Here is a 24722-nt window from a genome sequence, read left to right as displayed (position 1 = left end):
AACACAATATTGTTGTAGAAGTTAACTATTCCCGTGAATTCCTGGAGGTCTTTGATGGTGTCGGGGCGGGCGAATTGGCGTATGGCTGTGACCTTTTCTGCTGATGTTGCCGCCCCGTTTGCAGTGATAGTGTGGCCCAAGAACTGCATGGAGTCTTTCCCAAATTGGCACTTTGCCATGTTTACCCCAAGCCCAAACTGACAGGTGAGTGAAAAGTCTGCGGAGATGGTCCTTGCTTGTGATGAGAATGTCATCCAAGTCTCTGCCTACTGCATCCATCAAGAGCTGAAAGGTTTGCAGCGCGTTCTTGAGACCAAAAGGCATGTGGCGGAATTCAAACAGTCAGAATAGGTTGAAAATGGCCGTCTTGCCAATGTAGTCCGGGTGGACTGAGATTTGGTGATAGCCATGCACCAAATGGATTTTGGAGAACACCTTCGCACCGTGAAGGTTAGCCGTGAAGCCCTGTATGTGTGGGACTGGATAGCAGTTGGGTGTGGTGGAGTCGTTAAGGCAGCTTTAATCCCCACAGGGTCCAACTGCCTGATGACTTGGGGACGATGAGTGGTGGGGACACCCACGGACTGTTGGACCTGCGGACTATGCCCAACTCTTGCATCCAGGAAAATTCCTCTTTGGCCAACTGCAGTTTGTCTGGGGGACGTCTCCTGGCTTTGGCATGGAGCCCTTGGGTCAGTATGTGGTATAGCACCCCGTGTTGTGCATGGCGGAAGTGAATTGCAGCCTGAGGATAGCTGAAAATTCATCCAGGATGCGGCTATACACGTCCTTAGGGGCGTTCAATGTGGCCACGCCTGGGTTGCAGGCGATGGTAGCTTAGACTTGGACAATTTGCACATCCACCATCTGGCTGTGCACCTAAAGGAGCGATGTGTCCACTGCAGCTACTGTGAAATTCTATCAGAACTTCTCGTTGCCAAGCTGTATTTGCACGTTGTGCATGCTAAGGTTTTGATAATGGTGTTTTTTTTCCCCCAGAGTGTGGGGCCTCGTGGTCATGTTCATGTCTCCAGTGCGGTTGGTGGGATGGCATTAAGTTCGGCACCCTTGTCAACCAGGAACTGTTGGCCACTAACCTTATCAGTGACATGCAGAAGGCTATTGATGTGGCCAGCCGCCATGACCATTCTGGAAATGAGCAAGGTTGCCTACATTTTCAATGCCTGTGGCTCCCAGTGTTGGTGATAAAAACACCAGTTAGTGTTTGGTGCTTCTGCTGGCTTGCTGGGGCGCAGTTGTTCCTGGTTGGGGTTGGGGCACGACACCTGGCCCATGGCGGACTCATTTTCACATTTCATGCCCCACAGGACATCTGCTCTGGCCATGACCTTGCATGGGTCCAAGAAATTCTCATCTGCTAACAGCTACTATATGTTGTCTGGCATCTGTGCCAGGAAGGTCTGCACAAACATGAGCCACGGCTTGTGGCCCTTTGCCAGCGCGAGCATTTCATCCATAAGGGCGGATGGTGCCCTGTCTCCTAGGCCACCTAGGTGCATGAGTCTGGCGGCGTGTTGGTGCCTGGACAGGCTGAAAGTTCTTGAGAGCTGGGTATTTACCTTCCCCAGGGGAGCCGTGTATCAGGTCGTCCACCCTGGTTGCGGTCTCTTGGTCGATGGCGCTGACAACATGGTAGAACATCGCCGAGTTGGAGGTGATCTGCCGGAGGTGGAATTGTGCTTCCGCTTGCCCAAACCATGTGTGGGTGAAGCGTACAGAAGGGTGGTAATTTCATTGCCATGGCGTTGACTGCTGTAGTGTCCATGATGTAGAGCGCAGAATCGTCTGGGCTTGTCGGGATCGCCAACTGTAGCGGTAGCTATGATGGGGAAATGAGAACAGAACTACATGCTGGAGTCAGTTTTGTTTCCAACGGTTTATTTGAAAAAGCCTGCTCTGCGCCTTCTAAGGTGGCTGTCAAGTCCTGCCTCTGCGTTGGCAGAGACATAACAACGCAGCCAAGTGCGCGGCCCCTCTGCCCACGAGGGAGGCAAAACCTGGCGGAGCCATCTTGACATGGCTACTCTGCTGCCGTGACAAACACAGAGCTGGTTCGCCTGCGTCACGATGTGCGCTGCCACATATTAATAAAACTTGTTTTGAAGATACCATATCTTGGTGAATTCCTATTGCTGTTAGTTAACGTCATGACAAATTGGGGGATCGTCCAGGATATAATCAAAATTGGAGCTTATTGATGGATTACTTTTCAATTTGATTGATTAAAGAAAGAAAAAAGGTATTTAATCAGTTTCACTTCTTTTTGAAAGCCAATTAAAAGCCTTGTGAATGTTGTGTGTATATATAATCAGCAGAAATGGATACAGATAAGTTTTTGGCATTGCCTACCTCTGCAGAGGTCAGTGGTTATCACCCAAAAGTTGGAACTTGTGGGGGTAAAACTGTTGATGAAAAAAAATTGAAATCCAGAGAATTAAAGCTGAGCACCTGGTAAAAATGGGGAAGTTTTAAGATGGGGAGTTAAAGCAATTTCCCGAGAGTAAATCTGTTGAGCAGCAGTTACAGCTGGGGCAGATGGAGTTGAAAAAATATAGAATTGAGAGAGAGAGACCAAATGCATCACAGGTTAGAAAAATGTAGAATTTAGGTGAAAGAGGAGAAGAAAAAGGGAAGAATCAGAGAAAAAAGGGAGGAAGCTGAAAGGCAGAGGCAGTTTGAGAGAGAACAAAAGAAGGTGGAGCTAGTGTTAGAAGGGAGTTTGAAAGAAATAGGAGAGAAGATTCATCTCAAGGTCCTCGTGAGAGTTTTATGACTAGTAGGGAGGTGAAGTTAGTTCCTCCATTTAATGAGGCTGATATTGATAAATACTTTCTGCATTTTGAGAAAGTTGCTGAGAGTTTGAATCAGCCAAGAAACCATTGGTCCCCATGTTGCAGAGAGTGATTGAGTTCAGCAGGTTTAACCTGCCCTTACAATTCAACAAGCCACTAATTATGAATCTGTAAAGCAGGCTGAGCTTAAGGCTTATGAATTTGTTCCAGAAGTCTATAGACAAAAATTTAGGAATTAAAAAAAAATTCAGTGAACCAGTCTTGCATGGATTTTGCATATGATAAAGCTGTGTACTTTGATCGATGGTGCATATAAAAAAAAAAAAATAACCATTAACAATTACAGCATAGAAACAGGCCATCTCGGCCCTTCTAGTCCGCACTGAACCAAGTCCTCTCCTCTAGTCCCACCTACCTGCACCTTGCCCATAACCCTCCCATCCAAAGACCTATCCAATTTTTCCTTAAATGACAAAATGGACCCTGGCGCCACTACTTCTCCCAGAAGCTCATTCCGTACAGCCACCACTCTCTGAGTGAAGAAGTTCCCCCTCATGTTACTTCTAAATTTTTGCCCCTCAACTCGTGACCTCTTGTTTCAATCTCTCCTACCCTCAAGGGAAAAAGCCCATCCACATCAACTCTATCTATCCACCTCATAATCTTAAATATCTCTATCAATTCCCCCCTCATCCTTCTACGTTCCAAGAAATAAAGACCTAATTTGCTCAATCTTTCTTTGTAATCTAGATTCTGAAACCCAGGAAACATTTTCGTAAATCTTCTCTGCACTCTCTCTACCTTGTTGATATCCTTCCTATAATTCGGTGACCAAAACTGCACGCAGTAGTCTAAATTTGGCCTCACCAATGCCTTGAACAGTCTCAACATCACCTCCTAACTCCTGTATTTTATGCCTTGATTTATAAAGGCTAGCATACTAAAAGCCTTCTTCACCACCCTATCCACATGTGATTCTACTTTCAGGGAACGATGCACCGTTATTCCTAGATCTTTCTGCTCCACTGCATTCCTCAATACGTCCTGTTTGGATTATTCCTTCCAAAATGAAGCATCTCACACCTGTCAGCATTAAACTCCATCTGCCATCTTTCAGCCCACTCTTCTAAGCAGTCCAAATCCTTCTGCAATCTTTGAAAACCTTCTTCATTATCCACAATTCCACCTATTTTAGTATCATCTGCACATTTACTAATCCAATTTACCACCCCATCCTTCAGATCATTAATATATTTGACAAACAGCAAAGGATACAATACAGATCCCTGAGGCACACCATTTGTCACCAGCCTCCAGCCTGACAAAGAGTTATCCACTACATCCACTGGCATCTCCCTTCCAGCCACTGGTGAATCTATTTGACTATCTCAAAGTTAATACCTAGCACTTAAACCTTCCTAACTAACCTTCCCTGCAGAACCTTATCGAAGGCCTTACTGAAGTCCATATAGACAAGATCCATTGCTCTACCCTCATCAACGTTCCTAGTTCTTCAAAATATTCAACATGATTGGTCAAACATGACCTTCCACACACAAATCCGTTTTGAGTGTTCCTGATCAGACTTTTGCCTCTCCAGATACTTATATAAGAAAGCTCTCCATTAACTTACCTACCACAGACGTCAAACCTACAGGCCTAGAATTGCTAGGCTTGCTCCTCGAACCCTTTTTAAACAAAGGAACCACATTTGCAATATGCTAATTCTCCGGCACGATACCCATCTCTAATGACTTTTGAAAAATCACTGTCAGTCTCCGCTATTTCTTCACTAACTTCTCTCAAGGTCCTAGGGAAAATCCTGTTGGGACCTGGAAACTTATCCACCTTTATATGCTCCAGTACTTCCTCTTTCTTAATCACTCCATTTTTCTGCACAGTTCAATATCCTTCTCCTTAATGAATACCAAAGAAAAGAAATTGTTCAAAATCTCCCCCATCTCAGTTGGCTCCACACACAGTTGTCCGGTCTGATTCACTAATGGACCAATTTTATCCCTCACTCTCCTTTTGCTATTACAGGTACACAATCTTTTATCCAGAACCCTTAGGGGACAGTCTGTTCCGAATTTCAGATTTTTCCGGATTTCGGAATGCCAGATTTAAGCCCACCCCAATTGTGCTACCGTATCCACCCCCACCTCCTTCTAGTTGTGCTGCTGTCTCCTCCCCCCCGCCTGCCCAACTTGCGCTGCTGGTCTCTCGCCTGCCCAACTCGCGCTGCCGTCTCTCTCTCTCCCCACGTGCCGGTTTTTGGAGCTTTCCAGATTTTAAATGTCCAAATAAAGGATTGTGTACCTGTAACATATTTATAGAATCCTTTTGCATTTATTTTCATCCTGTCTTCTATAGCCACCTTGTACCTTATTTTAGCTTTTCTTATTTCTTAAGATTCTTTTTACATTCAATGTATTCTCCACACATCTCCTTTATTCCTTGTTTCTTATACATATTGTAGGTCTCCCTCATTTTACAAACCATGTTTCCAATATCCCTTGAAAACCATGGCTCTCTCAAACTTTTGACTCTGCCTTTTATCCTGACAGGAACATAAAAATTTTATACCCTCAAATCTCACCTTTAAAAGACCTCCATTTCTCTACTACATCCTTCCCATAAGACAAATCGCCCCAATCCACTCCTTGTAAATTATTTCTCATTTCCTCAAATCTAGCTTTTCCCCCCACTCAAAAACCTTAATCTTAGGTTCTGACCTATACCTTTCCATAATTCTTTCTTTCTTTGGCTTGGCTTCGCGGACGAAGATTTATGGAGGGGTAACGTCCACATCAGCTGAAGGCTCGTTTGTGGCTGACAAGTCCGATGCGGGACAGGCAGACACGGTTGCAGCGGTTGCAAGGGAAAATTGGTTGGTTGGGGTTGGGTGTTGGGTTTCTCCTCCTTTGTCTTTTGACAGTGAGGTGGGCTCTGCGGACTTCTTCAAAGGAGGTTGCTGTCCGCCGAACTGTGAGGCGCCAAGATGCACAGTTTGAGGCGATATCAGCCCACTGGCGATGGTCAATGTAGCAGGCACCAAGAGATTTCTTTAGGCAGTCCTTGTACCTCTTCTTTGGTGCACCTCTGTCTCGGTGGCCAGTGGAGAGCTCGCCATATAACACGATCTTGGGAAGGCGATGGTCCTCCATTCTGGAGACGTGACCTACCCAGCGCAGTTTGATCTTCAGCAGCGTGGATTCGATGCTGTCGGCCTCTGCCATCTCGAGTACTTCGACGTTGGAGATGAAGTCGCTCCAATGAATGTTGAGAATGGAGCGGAGACAACGCTGGTGGAAGCGTTCTAGGAGCCGTAGGTGATGCCAGTAAAGGACCCATGATTTGGAGCCGAACAGGAGTGTGGGTATGACAACGGCTCTGTATACGCTAATCTTTGTGAGGTTTTTCAGTTGGTCGTTTTTCCAGACTCTTTTGTGTAGTCTTCCAAAGGCGCTATTTGCCTTGGCAAGTCTGTTGTCTATCTCGTTGTTGATCCTTGCATCCGATGAAATGGTGCAGCCGAGATAGGTAAACTGGTTGACTGTTTTGAGTTTTGTGTGCCCGATGGAGATGTGGGGGGGGGGGGCGGGCTGGTAGTCATGGTGGGGAGCTGGCTGATGGAGGTCCTCAGTTTCCATAATTACATTGAAGCTAATGGCACTTTGATTACTGGATCCAAAGTGCTCCCCAACACATACCTCTATCACCTGACCCATCTCATTCCCCAACAGTAGATCCAAAACTGCCCCTTCTCTAGTTGGTACCTCTATGTATTGCTCCAAAAAAACTATTCTGCACACATTTTACAAACTCCAATCCATCCAGCTCTTTCACAGAATAGGTTTCCCAATCTATATATGGAAAATTAAAATCTCCCACTATTTTACCTTACCCTCCTTTTATTGGCCCTCTACCAATCAACTCCCATTAGTCTCACCTCGCTCCTCCTCTCCTGGATGCCTCCGACTTCTGCTCCTCGCCCGAAGCACTAAGCCAGAGCCCCAGTAAATACTAAGTTTTAAAGTGCGTACCCCCATTACTCTCACCTCGTGACTAAACAGATTAAGAGTTGATGTTAGTTGAGGAAATTAAAATGTGCATTCTTAATGACATAAAAACATATTTAGATGAAAAGGGAGTGGCAACTTGGCAAGAGTCTGCTAAATTAGCAGATGAATATGATTTAACCCACAAAGTTAAATTTGTACCAGGTAAAACTTTCCAAAACGGTAATGGAATATTCAAGTTAGAAAATAAATGAAGTTGTGCTAGGGATAGAGAAGAAGGAGGCAAAAAAAAGAAAAACCTTCGGGTCCACTTTAATCCCCCTTCTTCCTCTTGTTCACATATCTCTCATGTACCCCCACTCCTTGATGAAGGGCTCAGCCCAAAACATTGGTGATGTATCTTCACCTTTGCTACATAAAGGCACTGTTTGACCTGCTGAGTTTCTTCAGCATTGGTATGTTTTTTCACTTAACCACAGTGTCAACAGAATCCTGTGTTCTACCCATGTCATCATCTACATGTCATCCAGAATCTCAAGGGGATTTGGAGAAATTCCATATTGTTGTGAGAATGAGGAGGACTGGGATGAGGGGTCACATTTGCTTTTGTTTGTAGTAAGAGGCTTGTACAAGGGCTTTAGCCCTTTTGAATTGGTATTTGGACATCAAGTTAGAGGACATATAATATTGTTGAAGGAACAATGGGTTAATAAGGATGTGCAGTTGAATTTGTTAGATTATGTTCCAAAGTTTAAAGATTGTTTGCAGAATGTCCGTAAAATAGCTAGAGAATTTAAAAACGGCTCAAAATGATTAAATGATAAAAAAGCTAGAGTGAGAATTTTTAAACCAGGGATAGTGTTAATTCTTTTCCCAATAAATTCTAATCCTCTGAGGGCATTTTTTTAGGCCCATATGAGATAGAGTCCAAGGTAAATGAAGTCATCTATGCAGTTAGAACACCTAATCAGAGACATAAAACACAGAGTTGCCATGTCAACATATTAAAACCTTATTTTGAGAACTTGGATGCTGGCAAGAAGCAGCCTTCAACTGAGGTATTAGTTATAGATAAAAATGAGGAGTTTATGAATCATGAGACGATACAAGCGGACTCTTGTGAGGGTCACTTCAAACAAAACATTGTTCAAGTTCATCTGACTAATTCAAGTATTTTGGATGATGTTGGCTCATCTTCAACCCCAGGAAAAGGAACAAATGAAACAGCTAATTTTAAAATTTAGGAACTTGTTTCCAGATGTTCCTCAGAGAACTTCAATAGCTTGTCATGATGCTGACATCCATATAGAATAAATGTTGTAAAGTGTAAACTGGTAGATCAAGAAATTGAATACATGTTAAAGAATATTATTAGATGTTCTACCTCAGATTAGAGTTCACCTTGTGTCCTGGTATCTAAATCGGATGGGACAGTTAGACTTTGCACTGATTATAGAAAAGTTAATGCGGTAGCAAAGACAGATGCTTATCCTGTCCTTAGGGTGGATTGAATAGATAAGGAGACCGGGTGGAATTGACATGTTGAAGGACTCGGTAAATTTCGTCGATGACCTAGAGGATCACAACACCACAGGTGTGGGCAACACAGAAGAGAAGGAACAGCAAGGCCCATCACAGGGCAGGTCAGAGACAGGTCCTTCCACACATGAACAACCAAGGCCCAACACAGGCCAGGACAGAGACAGGTCCCTCCACACACGGACAACCTGGCCCAATGCAGGCCAGTACAGAGACGGATCCCTCCACATACAGACAACCTGGCCCAATGCAAGCTGGTACAGAGACAGGTTCCTCCACACACCCACACTCCTCCCCTACCCCCCTCACCTCCCAACACCTTCCCCATCTTCCATCCCCAGAGCCTTCCCCCTCTCACCCCTTCCCTCACCACACTCTACCAACATCCACTCCTGACCCCGACACCTCCCTCCCCACACATTCCCTCCCCTACAAAACCCCACCTACCTTCCCCCAAACCCCACCCCCATCCCTCCCTTCCCCCCTCCATTCCCACCCTCCTTCCTTTTCCACACACCCCCACTCACATACCTTGCCAGGGATGAAGCAGCACAGGTTGGTGTCCACATATTTCATGAAGGTCATGTTGAGCAGGGAGAGCCGGGTCTCCACAGCCGCTAGAATGTCTGCATGACGGGCCAGCGAGTGGTTCCGGCGCTCCGACTCCCGCCTGCAGAGGGGGGTTGGATGAGTAGGGGATGGGTCAGGTTGGTGCGAGGTCCTCACCCCAAGACTGGTTCCCAACCACCCTTTGGTCTATCACTGGCGTGCAGTGAACAGGGGCTCTATGGTGGGAGAGAGGTGCAAGGGACCCACTGGGGAAGGGGGGAGGGGGAGAGAGGTACAAGGGACCCCGTGGGAGGAAAGAGGGGTGGCGACAGGGACACCACTGGGGGGGGGGGGGGGAAGGGAAAGGCAACAGGGACCCTGCAGGGGGGGGGGGGGGGGAAAACAGAGACACCCCCAGCCAGGTCCCACTCACCGAGGCAGCTGGGCTTTGACCTGCTTCTGACACAAGCTGTGGTAACGCTCCACCTTCAGGAAGCCCTGGTTGAGCAGCCGTTGGCAGATCGCATCCATCCGCTTGCACACCTGGGTGAGGGCAGAATCAGTGTTGTTGCACCAGCTTGTCCCCCTCCTATCCCCAGTCCACCTCCCATCCCACACTTCCCTCCGATACTGTCTCAGCTCAACCCTCCAATCCCAGGTGTACTCCACCTCCTCCCTACCCCTCCTATCCCAAGCCCATCCCTCCCCACATCTCTGATCCCAGCCCACCCCTTTCACCCCCAGGGCCCTGCCCCTCCGATCCTTGATCCACCCCCTTCACCTCCAACCATTCCACCCCAAGCACACCCCTGCCAATTTCTCCAACTCCCAGGCTACCCAACATGCTTCTGATTCCCAGACCATCCTTCCTGATCCCCAGCCTAGGCAAAACAGCAGTGAGACGCTATACAGATTACAGAGGAGGAATGTGTTGGTGTTGAGGCAAATAAAGGTAGCTAAGTCCTCAGGGCCTGACATGATATTCCCTTGGACCTTGAAGGAGGCTTGTGTAGAAATTGCAGCGTCCTAGGAAAATGTATTAAAAAAAATCCTTATCCACACGTGATGTGCCAGAGGTTTGGTTGATAGTTAATATTCGTTGTTTAAGAAAGGCTCTTGGAGTTTCGGAAATGTGCTTTTAGTGTGTGTGGAGATTGGAACCTTTATCCATTCAACCTGCCTGTGCACAAAGGTGAGATCCTTCTGGAAGGACCTGGGGGACATTGCAAAAAAAATTCCAAAGGTGGATTTTCCACAGGATCCAGAATTTAACCTTCTGGGGAGGGTGGGAGAGGGAAAATGGATTCTGAATAGACAATAGGAGCTGGAGTAGGCCCTTCGGCCCAGCACCGCCATTTTACAGATCATGGCTGATCACTACCATCAGTACCCCTTTCCAGCCTTATCCCCATAACCCTGAACTCCTTTGCCCACTAGAGTCTTATCTAACTCTCTTTTAAACATAATCAGCGAATCTGCCTCTACCACCCTCTGTGGCAGAGCATTCCACAGATTCACACTTCTCTGGGAAAAAAAATGTTTTCTCATCTCCGTCCTAAAGGGCCTACCCTGTATTCTTAAACTATGCCCTCTAGTCCTCGTCTCCCCCATCATTGGGAACAAGTAATCCGACTTCACCTTGTCTATCCCCCTGATGATTTTGTATACCTCAATCATGTCCCCCCTCATCCTTCTAAACTCCATCGGATACAAGTCCAGTTTTTCTAGCCTTTCAGCATATGTCAACCCCGCCATCCCTGGAACTAACCTTGTAAATCTGCGCTGCACACCCTCTATAGCTAGTATGTCCTTCCTCAAAATTGGAGACCAGAACTGGACGCAATACTCCAGGTGGGGTCTCACCAGGGCCCTGTACAACTGCAGAAGGGCATCTCTGTTCCTATACTCCAATCCCCTCTTTATGAAAGCCAACATGCCATTTGCCTTTTTCACAGCTTTCTGAACCTGCATGTTAGCCTTCAGTGACCGGTGAACAAGTACACCCAGATCCATTTGCTCCTCCCCACTCCCCAGCTTGTCTCCATTTAAATAATACTCAGCTTTCCTATTATTGCCCCCAAAATGGATAACCTCACATTTGCTCACATTGAACGTCATCTTCCATTCAGCAGCCCACTCCCCCAACCTGTCCAAGTCCCTCTGCATTTTCCTGACATCCTCCTCACACCCCACACCGCCACCCAGTTTCGTGTCATCTGCAAATTTGCTCAAGTTATTAATAATCCCCTCATCCAAATCATTTACATAAATTACAAACAACTGAGGACCCAATACCGATTCCTGCGGCACTCCACTCGTCACATCCTGCCATCCTGAATATAATGTAACATCATTGTTGAGAAGGTTGTGCTGTTGTTTTGAATTTTTGAGTCTTGGAAAATCAAAAAATATTCAAAAAAATGATAGGCCAGTGAGCCGTGCCAGTTAGCCTGCAGCTTGCACAATGGTGTTCCAGCACCGGCAATCGGAACTGGGGTTCAAATCCCGCACGGTGAGGAGTTTGTCTGCATGGGTTTTCCCCAGGGTTCGAAACGTACCGCGGGTTGTAGGTTGATCGGGTGTAATTGGATGGCACGGGCTTGTGGGCTGAAATGGCCTATTTACCGTGCAGTATGTCTAATTTTTAAAAAATTTACAAGTTTAAAAATCAGTAGTAGGTACGTTATTGGAAGATATTCTAAGAAAGCAGATATACAAGTATTTGGATAAACAGGGACTGATTAGGATAGTCAACGTGGCTTTCTGCATAGTGGGTCACGCCTAACCAATTGGAAGAGCTTTTTGAGGTTTCCAGGAAAGTTAATGAAGGAAAGGTAGTGGATGTCGTCTACGTGGACTTTAGTAAGGGCTTTGTCAAAATATTGCATGGGAGTTTGGTCAAAAAGGTTTAGTTATTCAATATTCAGGATGAGATTGTAAATTGGATGAGAGATTGGCTTTGAGATTGGTAGCAGGGCAGTTGGAGACTGACTCTTTGGAACCAGGTATTGGAACTGGAATTCAAGAGGGTGCTGAGGGCAAGAAGGGCTCCCGAAGGGGGTTTAAATCTGGAGCTCAGGTTGCCAATGGTTTGAACAGGAGTCTGTGGGGCTGCAGAGGCCATGGGAGCACTGGCAGCGAATCTACGGACAGTGTCTCTGAAGGGATTCTTTTGCTTCCCTTTCTATTGTTAAGGGCGCCGGGCATCTGGATTCCCCTGGGGTGGTTCCCGACAGCTGGGCCACCTCTCCCTTCCCACTGAACCTTGAGACAAAGGAGCAGACATAGGGTATTCTGTCCATCAAGTCTGACCCATCATTCAATCATGAGCTAATCTATTTTCCCACTCACCCCACTGCAAGGCCTTCTCCCCATAACCTTTGTTGCCCTAATTAATCCTGAACCTATCAAAATAAAAACAATGCTGGAGAAATTCAGCAGGCCAACAGCATACTTTATATACCAAAGATAAAGATATATAACCAATGTTTCGGGCTTGAGCTCCTCATCATAGTCTATCAAGAACATATCAAGGAATATCAAGAGATTCATCGAGAACCTGTCAATCTCTCCTTTAAAAACACTCAACAACTTGGTCTCTATAACTGCTGTGGCAACAAATTCCACAGATTCACCGTCCTCTGGCTGAAGAAATCCCTATGCACTTCTATTCTAAGTGGATGCCCTTCCATCCTGAAGTTGTGCCTTCTTGTCCTAGACTCTCCCACAATGGGAAACAACCTTTCTGCACAGAGTGGACTGGAGGTGTGGGACTAGTGGTGCCTCAGGGATCAATGCTGGGACCATTGTTGTTTCATCTATATCAATGATCTAGATGATAATGAGGTAAATTGGATCAGTAAGTCTGCAGATGACACTAAGATTGGCACTGTTGTGGACAGTGAGGAAGGTTTTCAAAGCTGGTGAGGGATCTGGATCAGTTGACGTAGAAAGTTTTTGTCATATTGGCCTTCATAAATCAAAGTATTTAGTGTGGGAGCTGGGATATTATGGAAATATGTACAAGACATTGCTGAGGCCAAATTTGGAGTATTGTGTGAAGTTTTGGTCACCGAACTACAGGAGGGATATCAATAAAGTAGAAAGAGTGCAGAGAAGAGGTATGTAGGGCTATGGACTTGGTGCAGGTTAGTGGGACAAGGCAAAACAAATGGTTTGGTACAGACTAGAAGGGGCCTGTTTCTGTGCTGTAATGTTCTATGGTTAGCACATGCTGTTACAGCACCAGCAATCAGAACTGGGGTTCAAATCCTACACTGTCTGTAAGGAGTTTGCACATTCTCCCCATCTCTGTGTGGGTTTTCCCTGGGGGCTCAGGTTTCCCCTCACCATTCAAAACGTACTGGGGGGGGGGGGGGGGGGGGGGGGAGGCGGTGTAGGTTAATTGGGCTTGTGGGCCAAAATGGCCTGTTGCCATGCTGTATGTCTAAAAATAATGCTGGAGGAACTCAGCCGGTCTCGTTTCTGACAACATTTTTGTGTTTTTACCACAATCAGAGCATCTGCAGAGTTTCATGTTTCACTTCACAACAACCTTTCTATGTCTACTCTGCCCAGGCCTTTCAACATTCAAAATATTTCAATGATATTCCCCCTCATTTTCTTAAATTCAAACGAGTACTAGCCAAGAGCCTTCAATAGTCTTCATGTGATGACAACCTTTTCATTCATGAAATCATTCTAGTGACCTCCTCTGTACCCTCTCCAACATCAGCACATCCTTTCTTCAACGAGGAGCCCAAACTGCCACAATACTCCGGGTGAGGACTCTGCATGTTTTATTATTACACCCCTGCTTGGCACCTTCCCCCAGGCCAATCCAACCCTTCCTCCATCCCACCCTGGATCCTGCTCTCAGCCAGGCTCAATCCCTGATCCCTTACACCAGGTTCGCCCCAGTCCGACCCTGGTTCCCCTGCACCCCCGGCCCTGACCATTCACACCCTCCATCCCAGGCCAGTCCCCGGTACTCCCCTGGCTCCCACTTGCCCCAGGTTCCTAATCATCACCCCAGGTCCCACCCCACCCCCCCCCCCCACTCATTGCCTTGGGTGTTTAATAACATAATATAATAATTACAGCACGGAAACAGGCCATTAGGCCCTTCTACTCCGCACCAAACCAAACACCCCTCTCTAGTCCCACCACCCTGCACAATGCCCATAACCCTCCATCTTCTTCTCATCCATATACCTGTCCAACCTTTTCTTAAATAATACAATTGACTCCGCCGCCACTATTTCTCCCGGAAGCTCATTCCACACGTCTACCACTCTCTGAGTAAAGAAGTTCCCCCTCATGTTACCTCTCAACCTCTGCCCCTTAATTCTTACCTCTGACCTTCCCTGCCCTAGGTCCTCTCCTCACCCATCGCCACCTCCCCGCCCAACCAGGGTCCTCACCCCACCCCCTCCCCCCCCCAACCAGGGTCCTCACCCCACCCCCTCCCCCCCCAACCAGGGTCCTCACCCCACCCCCTCCCCCCCCCAACCAGGGTCCTCACCCCACCCCCTCCCCCCCCCCAACCAGGGTCCTCACCCCACCCCCTCCCCCCCCCAACCAGGGTCCTCACCCCACCCCCTCCCCCCCCCCCAACCAGGGTCCTCACCCCACCCCCTCCCCCCCCCAACCAGGGTCCTCACCCCACCCCCTCCCCCCCCCCAACCAGGGTCCTCACCCCACCCCCTCCCCCCCCCCAACCAGGGTCCTCACCCCACCCCCTCCCCCCCCCAACCAGGGTCCTCACCCCACCCCCTCCCCCCCCAACCAGGGTCCTCACCCCGCGCCCGCCCCAACCCCGACTCCTCACCAGCCGCAGGCCGCTGATCTCATCGTAAGCCATGAGCCCGAGGACGGAGTCGATGGCGACGATGGGGAGGCTGAGCAGCGGGTTATCCTGATGAAGCGGCTCCGTGCCGCCGGGGTCCGGGCCCGCCTCGCCCCCGGTACCCGCACCTCCCGCTCGCTCCGCAGCCATATCCCCGCACCGTCCCGCCGGAACTGACGTCTTCACCGCTCGCTCCGCAGCCATGATCCGGAGGAACTGACGTCTCACCGCCCGCTCCATAGTTATATCCCCGCGGGGGCGGGCATGGCAGAAATTCTCCTTATGCTCACCAGCAGGGGGCACCCAAGGCAGTAACACCCCCTCATTCTCACAAGGGAGCGGACATCGCAGATACACCCCTTCATTCTTACCACTAGGGGGCAGCCAAGTCAGTAACACCCCTCATCTCCACCGCCAGGGGGCGGTGCCAGAAGCAGCGCTTGCACCGCTTTGCTTTCCTCGCTGGGAGCGGGACCGGAAGTGTTGGTTGATGGTGACGCGTCGGGCCTGTGGCCTGTGGATGGAAGTGACGGCCGTTAGGATGAGCCCGGAGCGAGTATTACCCGACGCCGAGGATGAGGGCCAGAGCCTGGGCCCCGGGCAAGGAGCAGCGCAGTGGAGCAGCGAGGACGAGGAGGAGCCGGCGCCCGGGCCCGAGTTGGAACCGTCCGACGGCGGCGGCTACCACTACCTGCCCCTGAACCAGGAGCCGGCGGCCGGCCTCGGCGAGCCCGTGACCCCGGAGCAGGACATCGGGGAACGGCTGCAGGTGAAGCGGGACTGCGGGAGGCCAGAGCCGGGGTGGGGGTAGGCGGCGGCCAGAAGAGCCTGGAACCTGCTGTAATATAGGGAGACGGTTGACAGGGCGGACGGGAACTGGGGGTGAACGTAGCGGAGCGTCCAGTCGGCCCCGGATCCTCGGCCCTGACCCCGGTGGGGACCAGTTGGGCTGCTCTTGTGTGGCTCCTTGGAGAAGGAAAGCAGATGCCCTTAAGAGTTGAACAGGGCAGCCTGCAGACGTGTGCTTGCGGTGTGATGGAATATTTGGGAGATAATTGGTAAAATTAGAGTAGATTACATGCATGCACACACTTTTAAAACAATCTTCTTGGAAATATTGAAGAATTCATATTCAGTGACTTTACAGAAACTATGGAGAATGCTATGCACATTTCACAAGTAGCTGCTAATTGAACTAACATTAAGTGAATCGACTGGAGACAGGTCGTCTATGTTGAACATTTTTTACAAGGCAAAGTGTACAGAAAGGCCACTCCTGAGAAGTTTGTTTACCTAAAACAACAGATGGGACCAGAAGAGTAACTCCTATTGTTTGCTGGAGAAGGTGGGCGGTTTTGCAAGTGAGAGGGAGAGGACGTGGTTGGCAGTTGGAATCTCAGATGGCGAGAGAGAGAGAGACAGCTGAAACAGTGTCTGAAACACAACGTTCCAGAGCGACAGATGGCTGGAAATGCTATGTCTGATGTTTCTCTTGGAATAAGTGGAACTGAAAGGAACTCTGTGATAGCCTGAAGAAAAAAATTATCACCTGGAGAACCCTGATGAGGCAAATTTCATCAGCGAGTCATTGATGTGCTCAGTTGTGGAAATCCTGGAACATCTCTCTCTCTGCAAACCCTACAAGAACCTTCCTGAGTGGTAACCATTTACCTCTCAAGCACCAAAGCCTGGTGAACTTTATAAATGTTAAATTCTGTGCATAATATAAGAATTGTCTGCAACCAGTGAACTTGGAGGAATGAGAAGTGAGATTGGACCGTGAACCAAAGAACTTTTCTGAACTTACGCACACATTATATACATGTGTGCTTAGAATTAGAAGGGGGTTAATTTAAGTTAATAGAGATGTTAAAGTTTATGTTTTAATGTTTAAATTAAAAAACTTTTGTTTAAGTATTTGTCATGGTGAATATCTATTGCTGCTGGGTTTTGGGGTCTTTTGGGCTCATAACAGTGGTCACAAAAATGTTGCAGAAACTCAGTTTGTTCGTGGAGTTAAGATACAAGGTTATGGGCATCTGAATAAAAGGGTCAGGGAGAATCCCAGGCCCCACAGGACACAGGTGGTCAGAGTAAAAAGCTGAGCAGTGATGAGGAGAGGGGAGAAGTCTCTGCATGGAAGGGAGGGACTGGAGGAAGGAAGATAGAGGTGAGGGGGAAAGAGGGAGAATGGGGAGTGGGCCAGCAGAAACCGGAGGGGTCAAGGATAAAGCCATCCAGTTAGACAGTGATCAGCTGGAATATTTGGTGTTGCTTCTCCAGTTTATGGGTGACCTTGGTTTAGCAGCGTATGAGACTGACTTTCAGCACAGGAGTGGAATCCTTAAAATGAGGAAAGGTTCTGATAGTGTGGATATCCACTTGGGGAAAGATATAACCACGACCGGTCAGTGTTGGATGGATATCAGGAAATCCACATGAGATTCGATGAGACTGTGGAACTGACTGCACTGGGAATAGATGAAGTGAATCATGTTGATCTAGAAATGGGTAGGCTGGACACACTGGAGCATCAGTGCTGCAGTGGGATGCTGAACCAAGCTTCCTGGGTAAAGGTGCCCATTCTGTTGTGGGAAATGGTTGATTTTGTCCATGGTCTTTGCAGGAATTGCGTCTTTACTTGCCTGAGGCACCAGTCGACAGCGAGGAGGAGGAGGAGGTGGTTCCAGAACATGGCAGCCAGCAATCTATTCCCATGGACCCAGGTAAGTGGAAAGATGTGATGAGGCAATTGGGGGAAGGATCGTCCCTGAAATAATCAGTTTTTGGGTTGGAGATGCTGGACAGAGGAAGAGTGAGTATGAAGGGAGGGGAGGTAGTAAAAATTGAAGGGGCATAATGAATCAGTGGCAATGTCACCCAGAGGTGTTCTTTCTGGGGCTTGATAATAAGTGGCAGGGCAGCTCGAGCAAGGGAGGAAAAAGTGCAGTATTTTGGCCTGTAGGCAACAGTGCAGGAACATTCTGGCACCAAAAGAAGAGATTTTGTAGAGATGATTTCCAGGAATTCTTTTTCTGGGAAAGGGAAGCAAATGGTGAAGCAGGAGGCATTTTTGAAAACAAACGGCGATTACCGGGAGATCTGGCAGATATTTGACATCAAGAGAAAAACATCGCTCTGGAGGGCTCTTGAACCAATTGGATATAGTTGAATGTCTTCGGTAAAGAAACGTCAGCAAAATTAGTTTTTCTTAGTGAATGGTGAAAGCTCGAAGGCTATGCTTGAGGGAGTTGGTCACATAACTGGAAAGATTTGTGGGGAGAGGGTGAGAAAGTGGTAGTAGTTGAAATGTTCATGTTGAGACAGGTGGGTGAGTAAGGGCTGAATGGCCTCCTTTCACATTACTGTTGTAGGACCATAGTTAGTGAGAGCAGGAGCAGGGACTGAAGCTTGTGAATGATGCAGGAGCAAGAGAACCTAAATGATAGTTGACAGACTGATTAGGTTGATATTCATTTGTCCTCTGGGAAACTGAACCACCCAACTGTACACCCTTCAAGGTAATAGAGAGGACATCTGCCAGCATTGAATAACATCAACATTCATGCAGCTCCCAGCTACACACATGTTGGAGCTCAAACATTCAATGTGCAGAGAAGGCAGGGGATGGATGTCTGATCGAATGAAACATGTTTGAGGGACAGCACCTTGTATTCTATCTTGGCAGCCTCCAACCAGACAGCAGCAAGATGTCGCAACCCCAATCTTCCTTTCCCTGAGTCTCTTTCTATATCCCTCTGTATCTTTACCTCCAGCTCCCCTCCCCCTTCTCCTATCACAGCTATCCCTGACACATCAAGTTTATAGTCATCTGATTGTACAAGATCAACCTGATGAAACAGCGTTCTCTGGTCCTCGGTGCAGAAAGACAGACATAACACACCTACAGACAAACAATACATATGCAGCACTTAGTATTTTATCAATGTAATATTTTATTTTGTATAAATGAGGGTCTCGGAGGGTTAGTGTGAGCAGTTCCTTTGGTTGTTCAGCATTCTCACTGCCTGTGGGGAAAAAGCTTTTCCTCAGCCTGGTGGTGCTGGCTCTGATCCTCCTGGATCTCTTCCCTGACAGGAGCAGCTGAAAGATGCCATGGCAGGTTGAAAGGAGTCCTCAATGATTTTGCGTGTCCTCTTCAGATCTTATCAATTGGGGGGGGGGGGGGAAAGAGGGAAAGGAGACTACGGTGATCTGTGTTACTCATAGTCCTGTGGATTGTCCACCGTACCCCTGTAGAAGGTTGATGTGATGGTGGCCAGTAGCCTTGCCCAATTCTCAGGAAGTGCAGGCACTGTTGTGCCTTCCTGACAAATGAGATGCTGAGTGAACACAGTAGGTCACTAGTTTAGTGAACTCCAAGGAACTTGATGCTCTCCACTGGAGGGTGATTGTTCCTGGTCCTCCTGAAGCCCACAATCATCTCCTTCGTTTTGTCCACGCTGAGTCTCAGTCTCAGGTGTTACTTGCACCGTTTCATGAGATTTTCCATCTCTTCTCCGACACTCCCCCATCACTTCTCAGCTTTCTCTTCTATGCTACCAGCTATATCTAACACTGACCTCATCTCTGTTGGCCAGTGCTCCTCCCCTGCCCCCTCCACCTTTTATTCAGGCATCTGCCTGTTTTTGCTTGCACTCAATGCCGAGGCCTGAAATGCTGGTTGCCCTTCACTCCCGTGACCAGGATGAAACTGATGAAACTGGTGATGTGCTGAGAGGGTGGTGAACAATCATTAACTGCAGTTGGTCTGTCGGAGGGAAATCTAAGCAGAAGAAGAATGAGAAGAGAAAGGAAAAAATAAAATGCTGGAACTGGGATAAAAACACAGATGATGTAAATCTGAAATATCCAGTGAGACATCACAACATCTACTGTCAGAGGAACAGAATTAACTTTGCGTTTTTGATCATTCTTCAGAACTGGTGAATTCTGATACAGACTGGAAAGGTTCAAGTTTATTCTGTGTGCTGAGGATACAGTGGAAAAGTTTAGTAACACAGGACAGAGTGTGGAGTTACAGGGAGAGATCAGTGAGAACAAAGCTTAATAAATTGTAACAGCTCTGGCCAGATTCCTCTTGCTTCAGGTGGAGGGGAATTCATGGTTAAGAGAAAAAGCAAGTCAAACAGTAGTGTTTCTGGAGAAACAGGGAGATTGGAATGGATTCCTACAACTGGCAGAATGAGAAGTGCAGTCAAGATAACGGCAAGGCTCGTCATGAATATTGGTCTTGTCATGACACTTGTCAAGAATCATGTGGAAGTGTGAACAGCATAGAATTTGGCAACAGAAAAGATGAAGCGTTTGTGTGAGAGCACAGGAGACAGCACTAATATTCATGGTTGTTTGGAATAAGAAAAACAACTGTTCTCCATCCCAGAGAGACAGCAAGACCACAGGTCCATGAGTTCCTGAAGCCTTGACTTGGTACAAGCGAGTGGAGATGAAGGGTGTGTGGGTAAAGGACGAGTCACTTCAAGGAAGCAAAGGGATACTTGTTCCACCAAACATTTCCTATCTCAAATACAGAAGAGCAGAAAGATTTAGGAGTAACGGTACATCGTTCCCTGAAGGTAGAAACTCACGTGAATAGGGTGGTGAAGAAGGCTTTTAGTATGCTGGCCTTTATCAATCATTGCATGGAATATAGGAGTTGGGAGGTGATGTTGAGACTGTATAAGATGTTGGTGTGGCCTAATTTGGAGTTCTGTGTGCAGTTCTGGTCGCCTAATTATAGGAAGGATATAAACAGAGTGGAGAGAGTGCAGAGAAGGTTTACCAGAATGTTACCTGGGTTTAAGCATCTAGAGTATAGGGAGAGATTGGACAGATTAGGTCTTTAATCTTTGGAGTGTAGAAGGTTGAGAGGGGATTTGATAGAAGTATTTAAGATTATGAAAGGGATAGACAGAGTGGATGTGGATAGACTATTTCCGTTAAGAGGAGGAAAGATTAAAACAAGAGGACATGAGTTAAGAATTAAGGGGCAGAGGTTTAGAGGTAACATGAGGGGGAACTTCTTTACTCAGAGAGTGGTAGCCGTGTGGAATGTGCTTCCGGGAGAAATAGTGGCAGCGGAGTCAATTGTATTATTTAAGAAAAGGTTGGACAGGTCTATGGATGAGAAGAAGATGGAGGGTTATGGGCATTGTGCAGGGAGGTGGGACTAGAGAGGGGTGTTTGGTTCGGTGCGGACTAGAAGGGCCTAATGGCCTGTTTCCGTGCTGTAAATTGTTGTTATGCTTCTTACTGTACTGCCTGCAATCTTCCCACTTCCATTTGTGATGCCCAATGCCTCAGCTACCCCTTGCAACCACCTCTCTCATCATTGACATCTAATCCTTCCAACCACAGTAGGATGGTCCAATGTAAGGGACAACCTTGAGAATTTTGGGATGCTGTAAATACTTGCTTTTTAAACTATTTTCTCAATGTATCTTGGCCAAGTCATCCTATTTTGGTCTAGATGGAAATTTAGCATTGACTTAGGAAGGATGGAGGTTCAGCGGGTCAGCTTTGACAAGTCATTCAGTCACTAGACGGGGTGTTCAGGGCTCACTGAACCAGAAGCTGATGTCATTTCCTCCAGTCTATAATCTGTTTTGTTCTCTAGAACATGTGGAGCTGGTGAAGAGGACAATGGCTGCCATCAAGTTTCCCAGCCGTGGTGTACCAGCTTGGGCCCAAGAAATCTCCGACGAGCAGTGGCAATCTGTTGTCCGACAAACAATAGAAAGTAGGCACTCAGCGGTAGCGGCCAAGGAGTGACCTCCTCCATTGTGTTCCCCTTTCCACCCGTGCGGATTCATGGCAATAACTTTTAGGGGAAAGGGACCGTTCTGTGCCAGTTGGTTCTCTGTCCATGAAGCATCCAGCTGAGGATGTGGGCTGGGAGGGGAGCCCTTGTGTCCACAATGTTTCCCACACCTGGCATTGGCTGAATGCAAGGGTTTTCTGGCTTTATGATGCTGGAAGTCTGCATCTGCTTCTGGAGAGGTTGGGTACAGAAATTGATTGTGGTTCAGACCAAAATCCACCAAGGCAACGGAATCCAAGCTCATCAACCTGTTGATACTATTATGAAGGAAGTCTGCTTTCACTCTCTCTCCCCACCCCAGGCTTACAATAGCAGATGGATCACAATCTACTTCATTTTTGAGCAAGGTGTGCCAGTGAGCAGCAAGAACACGGTGGAGGGTTTCTGTCAAGGGTCTCGCCTGTCCTCCCAATAATGCCAATTTCATGGTGAAGGACCAGCCACCAATCTGCTCCTTTAGAGACCCAGTTTATTTTTTCTTCTGTACATAGATGAACATCTGTACAAAATGACATTTCGATACTATGTAATGCTCTACCTAAAATAAAGTACAACATATGTACAAATTAACTGTAAGCAGCTTAAAATGTCAGTGAGAAAGTTAGAGACGTTTCACTTCAGTAGCACCCCAGTGGGTTTACACAAAATGTATTTACAGTTAGCTCCCTGCATTTACCCATGAAGTGTTCACTGTGATTGATTTCGGTTCAGCCAAGTGTCTCCCTTCATGCAATGGGCCATTCCAACCCCACCCAGCACCATCCCCAGTGCAGTTTTCTTGGTCAAGATAATACTCCAGGCAACTAATAAACCAACTTGTACCTCCGACACTTGCTTACATCAGTACTTTTTCAACAGTTGAAGGTCGTTGAGGGTTTTTCATGTGATAACGCTCGCTGCATCAGGTCTAAATGATTGATTTTATTACTGGTAGTCTTTTTCCTGGTCCATTTGAGAAAGAATGGCACCAAATATTAACTCTTGCAAGTGTTGTAGCCGAGGCTATGATCTCAGTGCCAGTCCTGACACTGGGGGTACTCAGTGGAACAGCATTCGTGGCTCTACCTGTTCCTGCCCACATGAATGAAAGGTCTGTCCTCCACTAACCTGGTGCCTTACTCTCAACCCAGCCCTGGGCCTGGGAAGGGCCATCAAATTTATCATTGGTTGCAGCCACGCACTGAGAAATCGCTGGCTGCTTCGATGGAACATGCCAATGAGCCTGAACAAGTTGAGACTGCTCTGGGTGATATTTTTTTAGTTCTTTTGAGTACCAACCTGCTGGTTATACTGAATACCCTCCATGATGACTTCAGGTCCTCACTCTTGTGTTCCCCTCAGCAATGACATCCACCGACTCAGTGGAGGAAGCAGGCACATACATCACTGGCATTCGCCAACGCTGTAGAAATGGACATTAGGAATGTACAGAACTAACAGAAAATGCTGGAAACAGCAGCTCTGGCAGCATCAGTGAAAACAAAGTCACTCTTCCCTCAGCTGCTCTCTGACCTGCTGAGAACTTCCAGCGTTCTCCAATTTTATCATAAATGGGGAAAGAACTTCACTGTTAGTGCGATGAAGTTACTTTTCACTTCAGGAATTGTTGTTAAGACCAGCAGTTCTGTGCTGTAACTGGTATTCCTGGGAGGACTGTTCCCACACTATAACCCACGCAATGTCTCAACTGCACTGGTCAAAATGGTTGCTCAGAATTTACAAAATAAATTGGTCAAAGTGGCAGAAAGATCACGTTTGATGAAATTCCAAAGAAACAGCCAATTGTAATGCTGCACAGAAACAAATAAATAGTGTGGAAACAAAACAAATATTTTTCACATCAAACAGGAGCTTAAGAAGGCAGCATGCTCGATTTGAAATGGTGAAAGGAAATCCTTCACACATCCACACAAGGTGTTGGCCACAGAATGGACCCCATAATTAGACAAACTCATGATGCAGAGTCTTGAAACAGTGTGGTTTGGGTAAGGCGTGGTCACCTCTCTGAACTTGGTATAGCAGGGCTGGGGCAGATAGGTTCAGAATCTATCTTGTTAACCACAGAAGTCTGAAGTCAACTTTCTCCATACTGATCAAGGAGTCACTGCCATGATCCAAAGTGAAATGAGGTGACCTTGTCTGTTAACAAGGCAGCACCAAATTTCACACCAGATACTGGGGATGTTGATACTTCAAGTCCTGAAGTGAAGGACAGTGCTGGACCTGCACCAACTGTAGTACCACTATGGGCAGAACATCCCAAGATAGTCTGCACTCTCCCAGGTGACATGCATCCAATTTTGGAATGATTAAGAAATAAGCAACGGCCATATCAAGGCAGGAGATCTGTATACAGGTTGCGGCTGGGAAGGTCTGGTTGAGAAGAGAGGATTTGTTTTCCAACCCTGTTTTATAAAAAAAACATTTGATTGAAGCAACATTGAACAAGTCTAGTTAGGAGAACTTGCTGACACTTTATGTACTGGAGATTCCCAAAAGAGTGCAAGCAGGCCAAGCATTGTACTGTGGGGGGGGGGGGGGGGGGTGAGACTGGCCAGTGGCCTGATCCCTCTGTGACGACTCAAACTGGGGAGCAGCTCATACCTGATTCTGGTCAGTGAAACAAAAGAGCTGGAAGTGCTCAGTGCAAGTAGAGAAGTCACTGCAGGACAAGGTAATTAAAAAAGGTCTTTAAAGTCCAATTAAAATACATTTCTTGTTCAATTTCTATCCTAAATTCAACACTGAACTGCCATGACAGTGAGACACAGACCCTGCGTGGGCCACTGACAAACATCCTGAGACCTCTCCCAAGTCTTGTCAGGTGGAGGGTCATTCCCCCTGGAGATTTGTGGTGATGGTTGTGATATAAATTCATAATCTGGTGAAAATGAAGGTGGTCTGATGACCAACTTTGCTGGAGACATGATCAATGGTGGAGTTCTGGATAATGAAGAAAGTTGTCCAAGAATGTAACAGAAAAAAGGCTTGTGGAGTTCAGTATCAACAAATTGAGACATTGCACTTGAGGAGGTCAAATGCAAGAGGAAAGTGTACAGTTAATGCATGACTCTAGGAGCACCAATGTCAAGGGTACGTCCAAAACTCCC

General features: G+C 47.2%; 3 protein-coding genes across 8 annotated transcripts in view; 1 reads left to right on the top strand and 2 right to left on the bottom strand.

Moving 5' to 3' along the window:
* Positions 1–15192, bottom strand: part of degs1 (delta(4)-desaturase, sphingolipid 1) — a 79760-nt gene extending 64568 nt beyond the window's left edge. The window contains exons 1-3 of one of the 5 annotated variants that reach the window (XM_069887950.1): positions 14754–15192; positions 9357–9466; positions 8906–9044 (exon numbers count right to left, since the gene is read on the bottom strand). In XM_069887950.1, coding sequence (XP_069744051.1) covers positions 8906–9044; positions 9357–9466; positions 14754–15011 — 507 coding nt within the window. In that variant the 5' untranslated portion in view covers positions 15012–15192. The remainder of the gene's footprint in view (positions 1–8905; positions 9045–9356; positions 9467–14753) is intronic. The other 4 variants (XM_069887951.1, XM_069887952.1, XM_069887953.1 and 1 more) reach the window with 4 other exon arrangements.
* A 20-nt stretch (positions 15193–15212) lies between these two features.
* On the top strand, positions 15213–22182 carry mea1 (male-enhanced antigen 1). Its single transcript, XM_069887957.1, has 3 exons — positions 15213–15540; positions 17398–17497; positions 21409–22182. The coding sequence occupies exons 1-3, from the start codon at positions 15262–15264 to the stop codon at positions 21561–21563; spliced, it is 534 nt and encodes a 177-aa protein (XP_069744058.1). The 5' UTR covers positions 15213–15261; the 3' UTR covers positions 21564–22182.
* The window catches only part of ppp2r5d (protein phosphatase 2, regulatory subunit B', delta), a 207381-nt gene continuing 201384 nt past the window's right edge, over positions 18726–24722 (bottom strand). The window contains exon 18 of one of the 2 annotated variants that reach the window (XM_069887946.1): positions 18726–19557. The gene's annotated coding sequence lies outside the window, so the exon portion shown is untranslated. Of the gene's footprint in view, positions 19558–22064; positions 24018–24722 lie in introns of those variants that run through there. The other variant, XM_069887945.1, reaches the window with a different exon arrangement.

The sequence above is a fragment of the Narcine bancroftii genome, chromosome 6, assembly GCF_036971445.1.
Source record: "Narcine bancroftii isolate sNarBan1 chromosome 6, sNarBan1.hap1, whole genome shotgun sequence".
NCBI classification, from domain to species: Eukaryota; Metazoa; Chordata; class Chondrichthyes; order Torpediniformes; family Narcinidae; genus Narcine; species Narcine bancroftii.
This window is presented reverse-complemented; position numbering and strand designations above follow the sequence as displayed.